Consider the following 21,694-nt stretch of genomic DNA (forward strand, 5'->3'; position numbering starts at 1 on the left):
AACCCCCCCCCCCCCTCTTTCCTTGTTGTGAGTTCTGTGAACCCGTACACAGACATGAAGCACAACCCAAGGTTGCATATGGTTCATTATTTGAAAATTGCACAGGAGCTACTTAATTCTCAATCTTTAAACACGAACCTTCACCCTCTTTACGGATGCACAATCTCTATTAAACCGTCGTGTGCACTTTATGAGTTCAACCATATGAAGTTAAGATTTATTTCTCGACTATGACGGTAACTTGACGACTATGGTAAGATTTGGAAAACTTTTATCTCATGCTAGATTCTTGAATCAATGATTTAGTATAAACTCCACAATTCACATGCTGGGGAATAGCCCTTTGTCAGGGGTGTAGGAGACCCTCATAGTCGTACAAATTGCAGAAAGGGCCTCCATGCGACCAATTATGTCTCTTCTCAGTATTTATCACTTGTGATTGGCCTATCCTCATGTTGTAAATTTATGGTGATTAGATGGACCCTAATTGTATTTGGTTATAATCTGCTAATTTGCTAAAAGACAGCAAAAGGAATAGTTTTGGGAACTAAGCAAGCTCCTTTTCCTCGCCTTATAGTGCTTCCTTTTAGTTATTCAATTGTTTTCATGAATTGACAAAAACATTATCAGTGTGTGTTCAAAATACTCTCTACTTTTAAATAACTTATTTTATCATCTAAAGAGTATCTATAAATTCAGAGATTAACTTAAAATACTCCAATAATCTCTTTATATTTAACACTTAATTTTACCACTCTCAAAAAATATTTATTATTTTTCTCTATCTTTCTTTTTAACTAGCTTTTCTAAATATTATTTTATCATTTTCCTACATTAAAGATTGAAACTCTTTTAATACATTTAATTATATAAAATAAGTTTTCTAAATTAAAATGTTAATTTAAGGAGTTTCTTTAGAACATAATTTTAACTGTTGACTCTTTCAATTAAAAATTATCTTATGTTTAAAGAGTTTCTTGAAGATGTTCTTAGAGGTGTAACTTGACCTTGACCACGACCCATAAATTAACTAGAGGAATTTAAGTTGATAATTTTATAATTATTTTTACAAAACTAATAGAAAATAAAGGGCCCAATTCAAAAATGAAAATATTTATATCATCTCCTCCCTCAGTCTGAAGATATATCTTTCACCCCTACACACCCACCCCCGTCGAAGTCCTCTCCCGACTTAAGCCGAGTGGGAGTCGACACTGACAACATTATCAACCAACAATGGCTGTCTAATCTTTTCATAGTTTTGAAACATAATGAAAGAACGCACTAACTTGTCCTCAATAACCAAGAATCTTGCATTAACTATCACTTCATTTTACTTTCCAAAAGAGATCATATAATTATAACAACTAAACTACGCTAGTACAACATTAATGCTACTGGTGGAAACAAAAATAGTTTTTCCAGTCGGTAAATGGAAACAAACTACTTACTCTCATTCTTCCGATCATACATCTGGTAAAGCAAGATGTGCAGAATTGGGAGAGAGAAGATGGATCCACAACACCCGGCGAAGAACCACTCCCAGAAGTTATATGCGGACACCACCAGAGTCGAAAAAATGTGACTTCATTAAATGAACTATCACAGCAAGCTCTGAAAGTGGGCATTCGTGGATACTTACTTCTCTGCAATATCTTTGTACTTATCAGCATCCACATTAGCAATGACTACATCATCTTCGAGCTTGAATGCTGTTGCGAGCTTTTCATAAGTCTACAAAATAGAAACAAGATAGATGTTTTACAATAATTTATTCACAATCCATGATTGTCTCATTGAAAAGCCAGTGATTTACTTACAGGAGCAAGGCTTTTGCAATGACCACACCTGGGAAAAGAATATCCTCAATCAGAAATGACAATCATATCAAGTGGACGTGTCATGCAAATTGTCACATATAGAACTCTTAGAAACAAATTATTTTTCTCACATTCAAGTCCAAGAACAGCATAGAAAAATAACTTCACATGTAAACCTACCAGGGTGCATAGAACTCAACAAGGACGTCCTTTGTCTCATCGAGCACAATCTCATCAAAGTTGTCTGGCGAGAGAACCACAACACTTGAAGGAATTGCAGCTATCTTGACATTTGTCCCTGAAAACAAAACAGCATTTGTAAGAGAACAAGGCGAGATACCTCCACTTAGGTGTGATTTTGAAACATATTTGGGCAAAAATGGTTGAACACTAAAAAATATCTCATTTTTCTATTTAGAAATAAAATGTGGATTTTCATCCAAAATTTAGGACAAATTTAAAGCATATTTTCTACAAGTCCTAGAATTTCTTGGATATTCAAAAAAGCGACTTTGTGAATTTCAGTATGAGTAATAATATTGGCTATGAATCATTCAAACGGGGATTCCTTGCTTAATTTGGATGTGTATTATATATCACACGTGAGGAGAGAAAATCAAGTTCACCAGCTCCAGAGTGAGGAGCTCAAGTGCTCGTACCCCATACCCATGAGTCACGAGCTTCAAATCCTTTTCTCTGAGCTCTTGACAGTTGAGTCTTCCTGTTTTTTGTTCCATTCTCAAGTCCCTGAACTTATGAAGTCTCGTTTCTGTAGGGGACCAATCTTTCATATAATAGGGGATTTCACTTGGAAAAGAAAATGTTCCATACTAATGGATTCAGTGAGTTCCAATGCACGAGATCTTGTAGCACTTACCAATGAGGCCCTATCAGCTCTATGTAAAATATTCGTTTGGCCGAGGGCTTCCAAGTACATAGTAAGCTAAATCGGTACTGACGAATAACCAACCTGGTATAATGATTACATTGCCCTTCACACAATAAGCTAGTTTTTTTATCTGTGCATATACAATGGCGCCTGCTGCGTGCATAGTCAATCTTGGACCAGATATATATGACGAACCAAAAAGTCTTACCTCCTTCATTGTTTATGAATTCAGCAAGGGCTTCAGCAGTTCTTGCACTTTCATACCTAAGAAATAAAAAACAAAATTAATGTGGAATTCACTTTTTCAGGGACTTGAATAGTTAAATGGAGAGAAACTATTTAAAGAACATAACCTCATCTAATGAATTGAAAATTACTAGGAGGATATAAAAGAAATGAAGTGACAAGTTTTCTGGAAGAGCCTAAACTCACTTCTTGGGCTCCAAAGACCCCTTAGGAAACCACTGGATGGTGGGATATCCAGAAACTCCATATTTACTGCAGACACTCTTGTGCTCATCACAATCAACCTACAACAGAATGGTTTAATAGTCATTGATATCAACATTTTGAAGTTGAAAACATTTAGCAATCAACCCACAACAGTTTGTGAAAAAATCAATGCTTTGAGAAAGACTGAGTCACAACCCAGTGAAATGATCCTCAAATGAATGTAATGCAAGAATTTAACATTACACTGTTTCAAAAAATTGTGATTGAGGCCTGCCTTAAGCTGTGCCTCAAAACGAGGGCAACAAAAAAAGCCTGACAGTGCTAATTGTGAGGCAGTTTTGGATGCGCATGCTTGTGCCTCAAGGCTTGTAAATCATGTACTCCTTAATTCTCAAGCTTTAGGTGTGGGCCCACAAAAAATTAAAAATTATAATTATCCCATTTTGGTATAGCCCACAGCACTACCAACTATTACTAAAACATTTAAAATTAGTGCTTTCTGATTGAACTACCTTGGGAATCAACTATTACTAAAACATCAAAAAATTGTGCTATCGTTTATTTAAATTGTTTAGTTCTGAATTTTGAAGATTGTTTACAATTTATTACACACTTATTTAGCATTTTCAGTTTTGGAACTTTTTCATATTACTCGACTCACGAAGAAAAAATCCACATACCAAAATACGTCTTTTTAACCACGGTTTAATAACAACTATTACAACAAAGTCTTATTCCCAATAAATAGTACCATAATTCAACAGGTTAACTAATCTAATGTACTTCGCTGATTTTCCAAATAAAAAATAACTGTACCGTTCAGCACCATCAGGACAGAAAACACAAACAAATAACCACACAACATACTCATAGATGACCACTTATCCTTCAGCTGAGAGAATCTCAATCAAACATGATAAGTAATTATGTAATGATTTTACTTCAGTTAAAAAACCAAGCAACAGTTAAAAAAGGATGGTCAGTCAGTTAGCATAATTCATAAAACAACTAGCTAATATATTTAACCCATTACTAGAACTTTCTCCAACTTGTTGAAGGCCAGACTAATCATTTTTATGCTTTTACCCAGCAGAGCTACAATCATTTGAATTGGGCTTCTGAAACCTTCACCCATGTCAAAGTGCTCTTGTGAACTTTTAATTTTTAACTTTTTATTTCATTCGATAAAGTAGGATGACTCAAAAAGGATGTGAGCAAGATAGACAATATGGATAAGTGTTAAGATACCTATAATGATGGTTTAAAAAAAAAAAGGTTCTATGGAGCCATTATTAGACTAGATATGCTTGATCTTACTTAAGCATTTGGGACATCAAAAGACAATCTAAATAGTAGAAAAAAGCAAAGTTAATATGAATTTGTGATATAGTATAGTGAATAAGATAAAGAACTGAGGCTGAACATTGGTAAGTGGTGGTGGCCCCATTCATTGTAAATCAGAGGAATGACATTTGGCAAGGAATGCAATACATAGAAGAAGTCTCAATTCACGTCAAAGCAATGCATTCTTAGTTGAGCATGGTGTGAAGTTCCATTTCGGATAGAAAAACAGAATCTTTTTGGGAATATTTCAAGAGCACAACTAATAACTTACATACACGCCAAACTCAAAAAAGGCTAACCTTGCCAATCAAAACAGATTTAGCCTTCTTGAAACTCGAACCAAGCTTTTCATACTCGGGAGCAAGCTTCTTACAGTGGCCACACCTGCATAGCAACACTATATCATATATATCTTCAATTTATCTACACCTACACAGAAGCAACAAGAATTTCGAGAATTTCTACAAACCAAATCAATTCATATTTATTCCTTCAATCATTCCCTAAGCTGGCTAAGCACTCAAGATTTTTATAATTGAAAGGGTTAAAAAACTCATCTTGTTCACAACAAAATGAACTGGTAGAGAAAAAATATACACCCTAAATTACTTAAAAAATATAAACAAACAAATAAGATACCAAATAAAAGGGTCTAGAGGGAAAATATAGATAAACAATAACTCAGATCTATATCGATCAAGACGAGCTCGGAAATGAAAGATCTCGTAGGAAAAAAAAAAAAGGGAATCATGAACAATCACACAACTTATACACACACACATATGATTGAATTAAAATTCACCGAAACCAGTAATCAAATACAGTAAGTGGTTCATACCAGGGTGCGTAAAACTCGACCAAAGCGGCGCGATCTTGACCCACCTCTTTCTCGAAGTTGTCCTCAGTGAGTACTACGACATCGTCCGCAAAGGCTGAAGCGAACAAAAACAACGCTAAGATGCCAAATGCAATGCAAATCCACGATCTCGACATTTCCGCCAAGAAAATTTGTTTGGAAGGTTAATGGTTCTTCCTTTTAAAGAAAATTAATAAAGAAATGTGAACCTGTCGCCTCTTAGGATATTCGTAGCAGCGGAGTCGTGAGACCTTTTCTTTGACTTGCAGCCACTGATCTTTCAGAAAATTTCAATTAGATCACTAAATTTTAATTTATTTCAATTTGATATCTAAACTTCAATTTAATTTCAAACTCATGACTATTAGATTTCATTACTTATCATCATTTCAAACTAATGGAAATTTCTTAGTTCATAATCACACCGTAACTTGACTTTTACATAATTACTGTGTGATATAACATGAAATTGTGAAAGAAGTGAATTGACAATAATTTTATATTAAAAGGTTAAAAGAGGTGTTGATTTTATTTCAACTGATACTCATCGCCAAATATGTCCTTTGATGATCCATCAAAAATTTAAATTATGGACCATAAATTTATTCCTTTTATTTTAGCTATTAATTTTTTTTTACTTGTTTTTTAATTGTAAAATAAAAAAAAATTATTGTTTTATTTTTCTTTAAAATAAGAAGTCATCTAAATTTTTATGACTCTTTTTACTATTAATTAATGATATGGTATAGATTATTTCTTGTTCTAAACACAATTTATACATAGTTTCTTATTAGTCTAATTTAGGTAATATTCTATCAATACAGTTATTACCAAATATTTTTAAAAAGGTGAAATTTCATTGGAAACATAAATTGTTTTGTATCTCATACAGTTGTATTGACTTAAAGATTTGAAGTTCTATCTTAAAAAGTCAATCTTGTTAGAATCTCGACTTTTCTTCTCGGATCTTGTATAGATACATTAATGTGTGAGATATACGTAGTTCAAATTTATAGAATAGATTATGCAAAAAATTATAATGGCATTCCTGCATATCCGATTCCTCTAAGCATTTTAGGTAATACCATGAAAAAAAAGCTCGAAAAACAGCTCCTAGAGGAAAATTCATCACCAAAACATTCAAATTCTCCATGGCATGAGGAAAGAAACAATTTTGAACATCAGAATCACTAAGAGCAAAGATCATGTACACGAAAAGCGACATAAATAAATGAACAAAGTTTATGATACCGATTTTAAACTTACTGTTGAGAATCTACTTATCATGCGCAGCGAAAAATTAAAACAATTTTCAATTCCTACCAAGGATCCTTCTGTGTTTAGATAGAAACTGTGATAGGAAATTGTACCTTTTACGAGATTTGCAAACTTTTTGCTTTGACTCTACAAACTCCTTTGTAATTCTTTAGTTCCAGAGACCTTGATCTGTCACTCATAGCTGTTCAATTTTCAGCTTCCAACGGTGATTCACATAGAGAACAAGATTGTAGGATTAGAGTTTTCTTTCTTGTGCTAACAAGAAGAATGAATTTTCTCTACAGATTTTGAAAATCTTAGTCATATTTATATGAGCCCAAATGGGTTTGGCCTGACCCGGTCCAACATTTAATTAATCCATTTAATCAAATATGGTTCGTGAATTAATTAATCCAATTAATTAATTCGGGCCTATAAACAACCCAATTAATTAATTTATCCAACGCTTGTTAAATTAATTAATTGACAAATCACAATCTTCCTGTTCTCCTTATATGTGCGACCCATCAGGTTCCCGATCACGATGCCTAACGACGTGAAATATTATTTTTATCTAATCAAAATTGATAAATTTAAACACCCTTTTTATTTATCACAAATTCACACTCGTCATCCTAGATTGACATCTAGCAATGTATCAGGGCAATACATGTGACAGAAAATGTCACGTGGTATGACAAAATCGAACTCGTTCATTTACCGTGAAACTATAATCCATTCGTCAACATGGTTCGATCAATTACGAGATATGAGAGTGTGTCAATCTCGATTATTGATCATATCTTTCATGCCACTATTAAGTAAATATAAGTCGAAAACTCCTTTTCAACTTCTGAATACACCTTGACCACGAATTTCGCTATCGACTTAATTGAATTAAATGAAGATCATAATCTCTTACTATCTAAGAATGACGAATTCTCTATCGGTCATTCACAACCTTCATACGGTTATCGACATATTCGAACAATGTCATATTAACGGCTCTTGGCAGAGCAACATTTAACACCGTCAAAGGATGACTGTCCTCATATAAGGTACTATGATGATCTCAAATCAAAGGACCAATCCCACTACCGAACATTAGAGATTAACCACTGACACTTAAATAATTATCCGTGTGGAATCTTTCGGCGGGTCTCCAATGTTTTGTTCTATAACAAAATATTCATGTGTTCGTTTAAGTGTCATCACACTTTAGCTTGTGAGATCAGTTAATTACTTCACAAGTAAAAAATGCCACATGCGATGGTCTCTCCGTAATAATGATATCCGTATCTCATTATTACTTACGACTACGGACGATTTAAGATTCAATCATATGTAATTTGTATCTCATAATCATAACTCATTGTGATTAACAAATTATCAAGATTTGAATCTACAAACTCTATTATTTAATATAATTGAATATTAATTAAATAGATTTGCCATACAATGCATCAATTATATATTAAAAGTATTTATGTCCAAAGTTGATTAGACCTAGGGTATAACATTTACACTCAATTGAATTGGTATTATCCCTCGGTGTTCTCTCCATTCGAATCTTGATCGTCGTTGAAAAATGTACATGTCTTCGAATAACTTCCCCTTGTCAATGGAGCTATAAGAAAGATAGGGAAGCAAACAATTGCACATAACTCTATTAGAAATGTAATGACCAAAGACTCGCGCCCAAGCTGTTATATTATATATATTATTTGCTTTGGGAGGGCCTCTGTCATCTTATCCCTCACAAGTTTTTGTTGCATTCTCCATAATTTGAACATATGATCTTCTCTTTAAGAGAGACTTTAGTTGAATCTTAGTACCAATTTTAGGAGTAAAAGGGCAGAATCCCTCCCAAAACGGACTGTATATATGATATACAGGCTTGAGCACGGTGTCTGGATTGTTATAAAAAACTTACCTCGAAAAAATACATACTATATATACGAGGCATAAATGCAAGTTTTGAGAAATTGAGGATAACTTAGCAATTTTACCATTTTTTAGGAGCATTGTGTTTATAGTCCTAATGATTGGATAGATGAGTTTTGCAGGAAATTATGATTTAAAATATATTTGGATATTTATTAAATTATTATCGAATTATGTTATATAAAAGTGTTTAGATAAAACTTGAAATTTGCAAATATCCACTTTAGAATTTTATCATCGTGTAATTAGAATTTTCTTAAATTCGAATTTCATGATAAGTTTGGTTGTTGGAAGTCTAATTTAAAATTTAATTAATATAGCTATTAAAATTCTAAGTAGCTAATTATTCTTATCTAATCATAACTATAAATTGAGCGCACTCCCCTATTGTTGCGTGTCAATTCACACAAATGTAGAGAAAAAGAGCGTAAAGGAACTGTGAAAGAATGAGTGAGAGAGATGGAGAAGATAAAAGAAAAGAAAAGCTATACGGAGCATTTGTGATCTGGTAGCAAGAATTTTCAATCCTAAGTAGTTCGAGCATACAAGCAATTTTACGAACAAGTTAAGGATTTCTTTTAAGTTAAATATTTTATATGCTATTATTTGATCCAAATTAAAGAATGATATTGTTAATAATATCATATGGTATTATGTAGATCTATACCAAAACAAGTCATAGAGACCCTAAGTAGAGATTGAAAATGGATATGACCTAGTTGAGAATGACACGGTTCAGTTTCTATTAACTAGAAAAATATGGTATGTGCGTATTTTACTTGCTTTTTATATTAAATTGTGAAAATATTGTTATGAATTCTATATCGAGTATATTTTATACTCATTCGATATTTAAAATATTTTACAAATGCTTGATTGATCGGAGTTGGGGGTTGAAACTATTGATAAAGTTCGTGTCACTGGATCAAAAATTTTAATTTTCTTTCAGTATTTAATATTTAGTTAGAAAATTATTTTGCAATCCGAATTCTATTTTCAAAATCAATATTGAAAATAAGTATTTGATTTATATATCTACAGGGGATTGAATTAAATTGACATTCTATGAGACGATAAAATAACTTATTTTATTCCACATATTTCTTTAAATTTTATATTAAACTTTGAATTAATCAACTTGTCTTACGGATAAAGAATTTATTTGGGTAACCATCGGCGTATAGATTTTGGGGTGTTACAAAAAATGTCGTGAGGCATTTGTTGGACAATTGACAAATGCCCATGTCCGAAAAAGCGAAGGACAGTGTCATTTGGTAAAAGATTGGCAAGATTTGTTACACTGACTGTACATAGAACCTCGGAACCATTGGTGGTTGGGATGGAGCCAGTAGGGGCAAGGGCAGAGACGGAGGCGGTAACGATGGTGGTGCTAAGTTTGGTTGAGCCATGTTTATGATGACGGGAGGATTTGTTTTCAATACTTGGTTAGTTTTTGTTTTCTTGTTGCTGCTGATAGCTAGTTAGGTTTGTAAACACAATAAACTACCTCATTTAAAAATGAACTTCGTGGAGTGATGAAAAATTAGAAAAGAGACCAATTTTTCTTTGATAAACAAATTTAGGCATGCTTGAAAATCACATATTTAATTTGCAACGACAAGAATTCATCGAAATTTTTTTGACATTACTTGTGAAATTGAAACATTGAGAGGCTCCAATTCCAGCTTCCTGAACTAAAATACCATTGATTGAATTGAATACTTAGCCTACAAGGAGCAGGTCAAAATGCCTATCGGTCAATAGTCTTTCACGCATGTTAGAACAAAGCCGGGTTATGTAAGAATTTGCAGTCAAGTACATGAATCATTTTACGTTAATTCGCTCATTTCATTGATAAATATACTTAAAGATTCAACCTTTAATAATCACACCCTCAATTTATGAATCCCAACACGTTCCAATCAGAATTTCCCAAAAAAATTCACTTTTGCTAGTTTTAATAGTTTATAGGTGCCTTTCATATAATTAGTTCGTTAAAAAGATCAAACCAATTTTGTACAAGTTATCCGGCATTTTAATCAAACTAGAATTAAAACACTGCTCATTGGATCAACATTCCAAATTACTTTATTACTTGTTCACGACCCTTGCACTTACAGTATTACATCGTACATAATTAACACATAACATGTTCAAGAAGATGGCAATAAGACAAAAAACACTTCTCCATACTTCAACCACTTAACTAACCCATGACAAACTAGAAGACCACTATTTTTTTCACTTCGGTAAAAAGCGTAAATTGTTAGAAATTTATCCTACAATGCTTTGAGAGAGACATTTTGAACTCATAAAGTCTAATAAAACATAACTATATAGACAGTAAAAGGCAAACATATCAATTCTCCTTTCACGCTACTTGATGTATTGAGAGAGCCATTTGAAGCCCTCTCCATAACCCATTTTACGCACAATGCTGCACATAAATACCTCAAGTGGCCGCACATTTGAATCTGCCAAATTTACTTTCCCCTTACCGGTAGTGATGCCTGTCAAGCCCATGTGGTACTGCAACTCATCTTCCGAGGCAGCATAAGGGATGTCGATCTTGTTGCCCAAAATCAAGAACGGAACATTAGCCAAGGAATCGTCAGAAAGGAGAGCATCCAGCTCTTTCTTTGATTCTGCAAACCTCTCCTTGTCATAAGCATCCACTAAATAAATAACTGCATCCACCTTTACACAGAAAAAATATTGCACATTATACCTTGGAAGCAAATAATAAAAATAAGTCATAAACTATGAACTTTCAATCCATGGTATGACCATTAGATTGATGCAGCCAAGAAAAATATCACAATGGAAATACATACTCGCGGTCCAAATGAAAACAACTAAAAACTAGTTTCTATCACAATAAGCAAAGAGAGAATTATAAACTAAACCATCAAATAATTAACTATAGTGCCGTATAACGGACAGCAAAAATGATTTACATCGGGATGTGATTGTGCACTATCTAAACTTTTCCAATTATTTGGGCGTGCTTATAAGCACCTCATAAGGTGCCTTTTTTTGGCAGCCACTCTTCTGCTGCTTGGTGGTAAGGATCATAAACTTGATGCTCTAAAATTACTCAAAAAGCTTACAGGTGAAAAATAAATGTTAGATATGTTTCTATATTGCAGCAGTTTTCCTCAAAAGTATATTCCACTGCAAAATTATTGATCAAGGTACACTTCAGGTTGTCCATTGTCTCCATTGTATTTTCAACTTCGTTACAAGCAATGCTGTACAATATCTCAAGACAATATAACAACATGTGACTGTAAAGATCCTATATTGGAGCAATAGACCCATCATATTACTGGCTCATGTCTTCATTCATTGCTCATAACAATGCGTTGCCCCTTTGCAGCCAAAATAGTTTTCAACACAGAGAACAGAAAAGTTATTTCAGTTTCTCCCTTCATTCATTCTTTTTCAATTTTTATTTCTATCACAAGCGCAATAAAAATATGTTCAACACAGAGAAAAGAATAAGTTGTTTCAGTTTATCCCTTCTTTCATTTTTCTTTTTCAAGTTTTATTGCTTTTACAAACATATATGTTCTATTAATTACACAATCCTTGAATTTAAACAATCAAAGACACATAGAACAGAATTCCAAGCTAAGCCACTGCATTTTTATGGGAAGACGTCTGCATCTAAGTCCTTGCCCCCATTCACAATTCCACGTGAGAAGGAAAAGGTGGAAGGATAAAGAAACAGCAATTCTTCTCGAAAGACATAATAAAACTGCAGCAAGACTGGAACAACACAACTGGCATACTTCACTGTAAGCATTGATTGCAAAAGAAGTTCTATTACCATTTTTCTTATCTTCTTGAAGCAAGGAATTGTTTTTCTCATAATCAAAAGTGCAAAGCACATTCAGGAGCCATGTCTTCCATGGATAAAGTTCAAAATGAGGCACATGCTTCATCCAAAGTGATAGCACGAAATACTAAAATATATTCAGAGAAAACTTAAAAGCGTAAGGCAAGATTCAGAAAATTCAAAAAATAGGTTAAATTCACCATAAATTGGAAGAAATCTACAAAGTAATAAGACTGTGTTGATGTATTAAATAATCCAATTTCCGAAGCCAAAATATCATGTCCACAGAACAAACTAAAATAATCAATGGTCCTCTCAAAAACCCTAATTAATAATATGAGCATTCATTTTCACTTTGCAACTTCTCTGAGTGGTGGATTCGACAATTTAAAAAACACTTGCATCCTCCTCATTCTTTACAGTTAGGTGATCGGATAAGTCACTCTTTTAACAAGTTTTCTCATTAATATAGTTAGAATTTGGATAATGGAACCAGTCTGATGAGGTATTAGTGAAAAACTTCCTAGAAAAATTAAAGGTGCTCTTAACAAACTCCCCGACTCCATTTGGACCTCCCATGAATCAAATAAACCAAAAAATGGTTAGTGATAAAAACAAGGGCTGGCAGATTAGAATGATCTATTCTCTGTCAGGCAGATATGTTCTTGATGGACTCTTCTCTGTTATGCATTTCTTCTTATACACAACTATATGCGATTGAGTAGCAAAGAAACTCTACTTTAACAAAATCTGTGATGGAGACTGTAAAAACTTTCCTCCAGAACTATAACTACAAGCAAAGCTTTTTGATAAAATATCAATTATTCAGACCTACTTATACTGTCTTTGACTGACTCCCACATAATAGAGAAAAGAAAAAGGAAAACAATTTATCTAATTGTAACAGCTAAAATGCAATGCCATAATAACAGCACTCATGCAATACTGAACATCTATGTCACATTGCTCTATATAGCATGAATGCCAAAATCAAGCAAGAAAACAAACAGATATCATGCTATCTTAAAGAACTAAAAATTTACTGCCAGTGACCAGAGAGAAAAATCCAGCAATTCAATACACTATTGCTGTAAAATTCTCTCGTTATGGCCCAGTAGTTTACTAACCATGCAAGTAAATGTAAATCAACTACCGCAGGTTCGGAATTTTGCAAAAATAATACCTTGGCATAATAATCTTTCCAAACTCGGCGTGCAATCTGATGGCCTCCCAAATCAAAAGCCTTGAACTTGATTTTCCCGATACTCAGCTCCTCTGAAGTCGGATACTGGGTTGGCTGGTGTTGTACCAATCTCTGCTCATTTCCACACCATAAGTATCTCAGTTTCACTTTTAAACCTTCAATACAGTGATTATTAACCAATATTCATAGAAACACAGTTATTTTCTGATACTCATACCATAGCCTCGCGTATTAATCATTTAAGCAATAAAAACAAGTTTATATAATCAAAACTAACCAACTTAAACAATTCGCAAAAGTAATTTCAATTCTTCACGTACAAATTAAACAAATGAAATATCTCCTACCTCGTCTTTAAGCATATGAAGGAGGGTGGTTTTGCCAGAATTATCAAGGCCTAAGAAGAGAATTTTGGCCTCCTTTTGCCATAGCCCTAGAGATGCAAGTACTCCATAGAACCAATCCACCAAAAACATTATTCTTCTATAGTATTATTCACTCAATGATGACTTGAAAAATAACGGATTGCAATTCCTCGACTGATTCAACTACAGTTCACCAGAAATACGCAATGATTCCTACCGTTTGGTATTATACTGGAGAGAGATAGAGTCGACTCTGCATTTTATCCCCGATTGAATTGAGGGCTTTGCGAATGTTCAAGAAGTCAATGTTTGGTATCATTTTGGTGTTTTCGAAATATTATTTTTATATAAAATAATTGTAAGGTCACCAACTTTGAGTTAAGTTTTATTTTAGTCACTCAACTTTTTATTTGAAATTCATTTTAGTTTGGTCACCAACAACGAACCTGTCACAAGATTCAACTTGCGTGACTTTCATTACGTCCCTTTCTAGTCTTAAGTTTGATAAAACTAATAATTTTCCTTCCTTCATTTTCAAATTGCATGACTTTTATTACGTCCTTTTCTGTCTAAAATATATTAAAAATCTATACATTTTGCCTTCCTTTATTTTCAAGAATTGCAACAATAAGCCGTAGCATGTTTGATGAGATGGTAGATAATATATTATTTCTAAAAAAAATTATATATAATATATACAGTTTAATATTGCATACCAAACGACATTGCAATTAGTTTGACCACCCGTATTCCAAACAAACAAAAAGAAAGTCACCATACGATGGATCTCATCAAGAATAAAGCATCAAGACAACTTGAAATAAGAAGGCAATTGAACAACTTTCAATATTTGAAGCAAATCAAAGTTTATACCTCTAAAGATAATTAAACTAGCACATGACGTTCACATTAAAAATTAAAAAATATATTAGGGTGTGTTTGGAATTCCACCTTTCAATTTAACCTTGTTTGATAATCTTTTTTTTTTTCCTCTCCTTAGAATTGAATTTCCATCTTTGGTGCCATATAAGCCAATTTCCATGAATTCAAGGAATTGCAATTATCACCAAAATGGTGAGAATTGCAATTCCAGGTTATTGTAGCATTTTTTTTCGATTTTGTTTATTATTATTATTTTTTGGTAATGAAAACAAATTTTAAGAATTATTGTAAAAAAATATTTCCCATTAATTGAAAATTTTCATGTAAAATAAGGCCAAACGAACATTAAAAGATAAATGATTTTTTTAAATTTTTTTTTTTTGGCATTGGGAACAAATTTCATCCATAATACCAGTAAATTATATCCCTTTAATTGACTATTTTCATGTAAAACAAAGTCAAACGAATACCAAAAAACACTTTTATTCCAACATTTTTCACGTGAAAAATTATACTAATCAAACACAATAATTTACAATTCCCAGAAAAATAATTTCTACGCAATTCAATTCCCTGAAATTCGTTTTTCCCTGAAATTCGTTTTCTAAATAATTCAATTCCATTTTTGCAATCAAACGGACCTTTAGTGATTTTTAGTTTTGCAATTCAACTTTAATTCACGTTAAAGCCACTCACCAGAAGTCAAGTCAAAATATCACTTTTAAATGTTGAGGAGTCTCTCCTAATTTCCCCAAAATGGAAAATCTTCCCATTGAACATTTTAATATTCCATTTTTGCAACTTACATATCCATCTATCAACATGTATAAAAGAGCCTAAAGAAAAGTCAGGACATGTGTCTATCGAGCCTATCATCCATCCTTTTTTTGTTAGTTGATCGAAAAATTGGACTTTAACCATATATTAATCAATTATAAAGACAACATAGTAATTTTATATTTTTCACATTAAAAAACTTAGATGAAAAAGAAAACAAAATAAAGAGGAAAAAAAATGTTCTTCTCCCTCACCCCCAACCCAACCCCAATCCCTAACCTAAAACCTGAAATCCACCATCACCGCCACCTCCTCCAAAATCGACTACCACCCCCTGACACAACTGCATGGCCATCTTCCATTAGCACTCAAAATGGCCATCTTCACGGGCCTAATCTCTACTCTACTGTTGATAGCCATTTCCTCAACCTTTATCTCTGCTCAATCATTACGGTGCACCTCCCCAAGCGGCAAATGCTACGGTTTAGTAGACTATGTCTCTCCCAACCACACCAGTCTCTTCGTCATCAAGACCCTTCTCTAAGTCAAGAACCTTCACTCAATTCTTTGCGCCAACAACATCCTCCTCTACACCTAGGCAAATACCATCGTTGTGGCCAAGCAAACGATCAAGATTTCTTTCCCTTGCATATGCAGAAACCACACAAGAATATCCAACAGGTGCCCAAATTACACGATGGTTCTCGACGACGGCCTCTAAAACATCGCCGCTGAAGTGTTTGCCAGTCTCGTTACCTTCCAACAAATTCAGGAAGTAAATAATATAGGCAATGCCAACTTGATTTTAGTGGGCCAAAAGCTGTAGATTCCGTTGCCATGCCAGTGGTTGTTGAGGGATGGTGGTCGATTTTGGGCGAGGTGGTGGTGATGGTGGATTTCCGATTTTGGATTAGGGGTTGGGGTGAGGGTGAGGGAGAAGGAGATTTTTTTTCCCTTTTTATTTTGTTTTCGTCTTTTTTTGTTGTTTTTTTATTTAAGTTTTTTAATGTGAAAAATATAAAATTACAGTTTTGTCCTTTTATTATTGATTAATATGTGGCCAGAGTCCATTTTTTGGTCAACTAACAAAAATATGGCTGGAATCCATTCATTGGGGTTTCATCCGCAACATTTTGAAAAGTTTGGAGTGATGGCTGCAACAAATGAAAGGTCAGGAAAAAGTCTACAATTTTTGGAAAGCTTGGGGTCTCAACTATAATTATCCCATTATTTTATTACTTGCCTGAACTTTGAAGTTTGTAATGAGTTGAATGTATGTTTCAATTATTATTAATAATTGTTTTTAATTCCATTTTTTTTCCTTTTTATGAGGTTTGAAAATAATTGCTTAAACTTTGTACTTATTTTCCTACTGATTCTTAAAGATTTTTCTTTCACGATTTTGTATAACGTTGTACACGGGGACTGAATTTTTCACTTTTAAGTTGGATTTTGTTTAGATTGAGGTCAGGTTAAGAAGCTGTGCTACATAACTTGTCGTCTATCATTTTTTTTTAAATCTAAGGTTGATTTATATTGTTTGTTTCTGATATATATTTTTCATTCTTTTAAGAACCGCATATGGTATTTTATTCTACTCATACCGTATATGAGTTGCTCCATGAGTATTGCAAGGAGGGCTCGATAACTCTGTCTTTATTGCTTCGCAACAATTCTATCTACAATGTATCTAAGCTTTTAACTTTCATGATATTACTTCTTTTGATGGGCAAATGCGTTGATATAAATTTACCTGTCAAACAAGCATTTTGTATTCTTCATGAACAGGTAAATCTGTTTAAATTTGTTACATGGTTTTTTAGGTTGATTCTATTGCAAAAAAATGGCTTTAGCGGCTGACTTCGGCATAAAATTTGAGTGGGACCTGTTGATCAAATTTAGAATATCAAAGTTGATCTGTGTTCTTCTCTATGAGAGTATCAAAATCATAAATTTACTCGCCAAAATTGATGAATGGATGAATGAGAAGTTAGAGCTCAAAGTTGACCATTGGAAGATGGTTTATGTGGGAAAATAGAATTTGTCCCACATAGGAAAATGAAGAAAACATCAACCACTTTATATATGGTTACACTTTGACAGGGGTGTAATCATGTATAATATAGAGGCTCTTTCCACGTGTGCGAGCAGTGGGTACAAATCAAGGATTGAAATAGTACATTGAGCTTTAAACTTGTGAGCGGACGCGACCTGTGTATAAGAATGTCGGATCGAACAGAGCAAAAATTTACCTCTTTGGAGTGTCCACGTTTTGCTATTTTTTTGGCTTTCTTCAACTGACTGTTTAACTTTTAAAACAGTTGAAACTCCAATATTTATTGTCGAGTTAATGACGCAACTCCTGGCCACTTAAGTCACCATTACAACCTATTTATTTGGCAATCCTTTTCATCACATTCATCAGGAAAATACATGAAAATTCTCTGTCTACATAAATCATTTTCTGTCTAGTGCACAGAATTATTTTGTCTGCATATATAGTTTCTATCAAATGTCTAGCTGGTGATATTGTTCGAATACTAAGTCAGTTCGTCGGAGTAGTTTCCGCAGTGCTCAGATTCTATGGTTTACCGTTATATCTTGTAAAACAGACGCTCGGATTAAATTTCAAGTACTTACGATGAGGGGACGAATCTGTTTTAAGGAAATTGTGCTCGCACATGCCGTGGGTTGAAAGTTCATCTGTTATTTATTTATTTCCTGCAATTTTATCTTCATTATTCGTATATTTCTGCAATTTATTCTTGTGCTTCATATAATTTACAGGTTTATTATTTTGTTGTTCTATTTATGTTTTAAATAAAATCAGATTGAAAAAAGGAAAAAAAAATCTGAATTTTTTTTCTAACATTCAGTTTGGTAAATGCAATTTCAGTATTTGTTAGTTACGTGTACGATATCTAACTTCATTGTTGATATGAAATGGGTAAAACAAATATGTGTAAATACGGTAAAGTACATATATGGTAAGTAGCCTGCATATACGGTAATCTGCATATACAGTATGCGTAAATCCGATTTCATCCAATACACTAATTTAATCCTATAAACTTAAAATTGATCGTCAATACATATTGGTAGTAAACAAGTTGTTTGTTGGAAACTTATATTTGTTTCAATCTTGGAAATGGCTGCCAAATCAACCAACATGGATGTGACATAAACTGTTCTTGTTGGAAATCAAGTTGTGGACTCTACTATGGCTCAAGGGGCCAAGCTCTGTTATGACTCAGACTGTAGCTAAGTTGTCAAGTCATATTGTTAGTCAAATTGTGGCTCTAACAATTGGCCAAATCGTTACTGTTCTGATTAATCATGGAGAAAAATTGGAGAAATTCAATGGCTTGAATTTCAAGAGGTGGCAATAGAAAATGCTATTTTACCTGACCACCTTGAATCTTGCGAGATTCTTGACTGAGAGTCTGAGGCTGCTCCAAAACTTAATGAAGGAGAGGGAGATGTTCAAACAGTCAGTGCACTTGATGCTTGGAAGCATTCCATTTTTTTGTGCCGACGCTACAATATGACAGTTTAGCAGACAGCTATACAATGTGTATAGTACTATGAAAACTAATAAGGAGTTGTGAGAGTCATGGACTGAAAATATAAAACTGAGGATGCCGGAGCTAAAAAGTTCATTGTCGGCAGATTCTTAGATTATATGATGGTGGATTCCCAAACAGTTATCAGTCAAGTGGAAGAACTGCAAGTGATTCTTCACGAGATTTATGCCGAAGAGATGATTTGAGTGAAACAAGGAGATGTTCAAATAATCAGTGCACTTGATGCTTGGAAGCATTCGATTTTTTTGTGCCAACACCACAATATGACAGTTTAGCAGACAGCTATACAATGTGTACAGTACTATGAAAACTACTAAGGAGTTGTGAGAGTCATGGACTGAAAATATAAAACTGAGGATGCCGGAGCTAAAAAGTTCATTGTCGGCAGATTCTTAAATTATATGATGGTGGATTCCAAAACAGTTATCAGTCAAGTGGAAGAACTACAAGTGATTCTTCACAAGATTTATGCTGAAGAGATGATTTGAGTGAAACCTTTCAAGTGACTGCAATTATTGAAAAATTGGCCCCCACGTGGAAAGATTTCAAGAATTATCTTAAGCACAAACGAAAGGAAATGAATGTTGAAAAACTTATTGCTAGACTTCGAATTGAAGAAGACAACAAGAGTTTTGAAAAGAAGTGGTCCAATCTTGGTGCTGTTAAAACTAATGTTGTGAAGCATGACCAAAGCAGTAAGAACCACAAAAACAAGTCTGGACCATCCGGTAGCAAATGGGCTAAGGTAGGATTTCTAAGAAGAAATTTCAAGGAAAATGCTTCAATTGTGACAAAGTAAGCCACAAGTCTTCGAAGCTCAGATTGGCAAAGAAGAAGAAAGAAACAAATATGGTCGATGATGTGTAAGAAATGAACTTCGCAGCCGTAATTTCTGAAGTGAACATGGTGGGTTCAAACCCAAAAGAGTGGTGAATTGACACCGGTACTATGAGGCATGTATGCTCTGATAAAGAGTTATTTGCTACGTTCGAAGCAATTGAGAATGGGGAGAAGTTGTTCATAGGAAATTCAACAACTTTTGAAATCAAGGGTCAAAGAAAGGTAGTTCTGAAGATAACCTCGGGAAAGGAGCTAACTCTTAACAATGTGCTATATATGCCGAAAATTCACAAGAACCTAGAGTCTTGGTCATTTTTGAATAAGCATGATTTTTGCATTATATTTGAGTTAGACAAAGTTATTTTTTTTGAAAAGTGAAATGTTTGTCGGAAAAGGTTATTTTTCCGATAGTATGTTTAAACTGAATGTAATTATTGTTGAACAAAAAATGCATAAGGTAAACTCGTCTGCTTACTTGCTTGAGTCTTCCAATTTGTGGCATGGTAGACTAGGACATGTTGCATACCCGAGTTCTACATTGACTCCAAAAATAAATGCGAAACTTGTGTTGAGTCAAAATTGACGAGGTCATCCTTTAAATCAATTGAATGAAACACATAACCACTTGATTTAATTTACAGTGACATATGTGACTTAAAATTTGTACAAACAAGAGGTGGCAACAAGTATTTCATTACTTTTGTCGACGATAGCACAAAATACTGTTATTTGTATTTGCTAAAAGGTAAAGATGAAGCCATAGAGAAATTTATTCTCTATAAGAATGAAGTTAAAACTCAACTTAATAAGAAAATTAAGGTGTTAAGAAGCGATCCAGGTGGTGAGTATGAAGCATCATTTGCTGAATTCTGTGCTCAACAATGAATCATATATGAAACCATCAAAACTTATTCACCGCAAAAAAAATGATGTTACTGAAGGGAAAAATCGTACTTTAAAAGAAATAATGAATGTAATGCTAGTAAGTTCTGGGTTAGCTCAGAACATGTGGGGAAAACTATGTTATCAACAAATTACCTTTTAAATAAAGTGTCCCGAAAGAAAATGGAAAAGACCCCTTATGAGCTATAAAAAGGAAGGAAGTCTTTTTATAAATATTTACGAGTGTGGAGGTATCTTGCTAAGGTAACAGTTCCAACACCAAAGAAGGTAAGGATATGGCAAAAAATAGTAGATTGCATCTTCATTGGCTATGCATATAATAGTAGTACTTATCGATTTCTTATGTATGATTCTAAAATTTCAGACATACATATATTGGAATAAAGAAATGCTTTATTCTTTGATAATGTATTTTCATACAGGTCTAAAGAGGAAACAAGCTCTTCTAAACGAACATATGAGATTATGATTAAAAATAGTCAGGACAAAGAACTAGAAGAGAAGATTGAGGTTAGATGTAGCAAACGGAAAATGACAGAAAAATCTTATGGTCCTGATTTTCTGACCTATATGCTAGAAAGTAAACCTTAAAGTTATCAAGAAGCTGCAAATTTCTCGGAAGGACCTCAATGGAAAGATACCATTAAAAGTAAAATAGATTTCATACTGTAAAATCATATATGAGAGCTATTGGATCTTCCTCCAGGAAGCAAACCACTAGGCTACAAATGAATT

At 33.6% G+C, this 21,694-nt stretch overlaps 2 protein-coding genes across 2 annotated transcripts; both read right to left on the reverse strand.

The window, feature by feature from the left end:
• Nucleotides 1-1,590: 1,590 nt before the first annotated feature.
• On the reverse strand, nt 1,591-5,589 carry LOC111390187 (protein disulfide-isomerase like 2-1-like). The gene is made up of 7 exons (XM_023015196.1): nt 5,345-5,589; nt 4,806-4,890; nt 3,142-3,239; nt 2,918-2,973; nt 2,001-2,118; nt 1,821-1,848; nt 1,591-1,734 (listed from the first exon to the last, which is right to left on the reverse strand). The coding sequence occupies exons 1-7, from the start codon at nt 5,497-5,499 to the stop codon at nt 1,639-1,641; spliced, it is 636 nt and encodes a 211-aa protein (XP_022870964.1). The 5' UTR covers nt 5,500-5,589; the 3' UTR covers nt 1,591-1,638.
• Nucleotides 5,590-10,633: 5,044 nt separating this feature from the next.
• On the reverse strand, nt 10,634-14,285 carry LOC111390196 (GTP-binding protein SAR1A-like). Its single transcript, XM_023015202.1, has 3 exons — nt 13,956-14,285; nt 13,588-13,719; nt 10,634-11,260 (listed from the first exon to the last, which is right to left on the reverse strand). The coding sequence occupies exons 1-3, from the start codon at nt 14,082-14,084 to the stop codon at nt 10,940-10,942; spliced, it is 582 nt and encodes a 193-aa protein (XP_022870970.1). The 5' UTR covers nt 14,085-14,285; the 3' UTR covers nt 10,634-10,939.
• Between the last annotated feature and the right edge of the window lie 7,409 nt (nt 14,286-21,694).

Source organism: Olea europaea, chromosome 3, assembly GCF_002742605.1.
Source record: "Olea europaea var. sylvestris chromosome 3, O_europaea_v1, whole genome shotgun sequence".
Classification (NCBI taxonomy): domain Eukaryota; kingdom Viridiplantae; phylum Streptophyta; class Magnoliopsida; order Lamiales; family Oleaceae; genus Olea; species Olea europaea.

Coding starts and splice junctions, on each gene's coding strand:
- LOC111390187 (XM_023015196.1), bottom strand. CDS start 5,499: ATGTCGAGATCGTGGATTTGCATTGCATTTGGCATCTTAGCGTTGTTT. Junction 2,974..3,141: donor GGGTCTTTGGAGCCCAAGAA/GTGAGTTTAGGC, acceptor TTTATTTCTTAG/GTATGAAAGTGCAAGAACTG. Junction 1,735..1,820: donor ATTGCAAAAGCCTTGCTCCT/GTAAGTAAATCA, acceptor TCTATTTTGTAG/ACTTATGAAAAGCTCGCAAC.
- LOC111390196 (XM_023015202.1), bottom strand. CDS start 14,084: ATGTTTTTGGTGGATTGGTTCTATGGAGTACTTGCATCTCTAGGGCTA. Junction 13,720..13,955: donor TTCATATGCTTAAAGACGAG/GTAGGAGATATT, acceptor GGAAATGAGCAG/AGATTGGTACAACACCAGCC. Junction 11,261..13,587: donor GGAAAGATTATTATGCCAAG/GTATTATTTTTG, acceptor TTCTGTGTAAAG/GTGGATGCAGTTATTTATTT.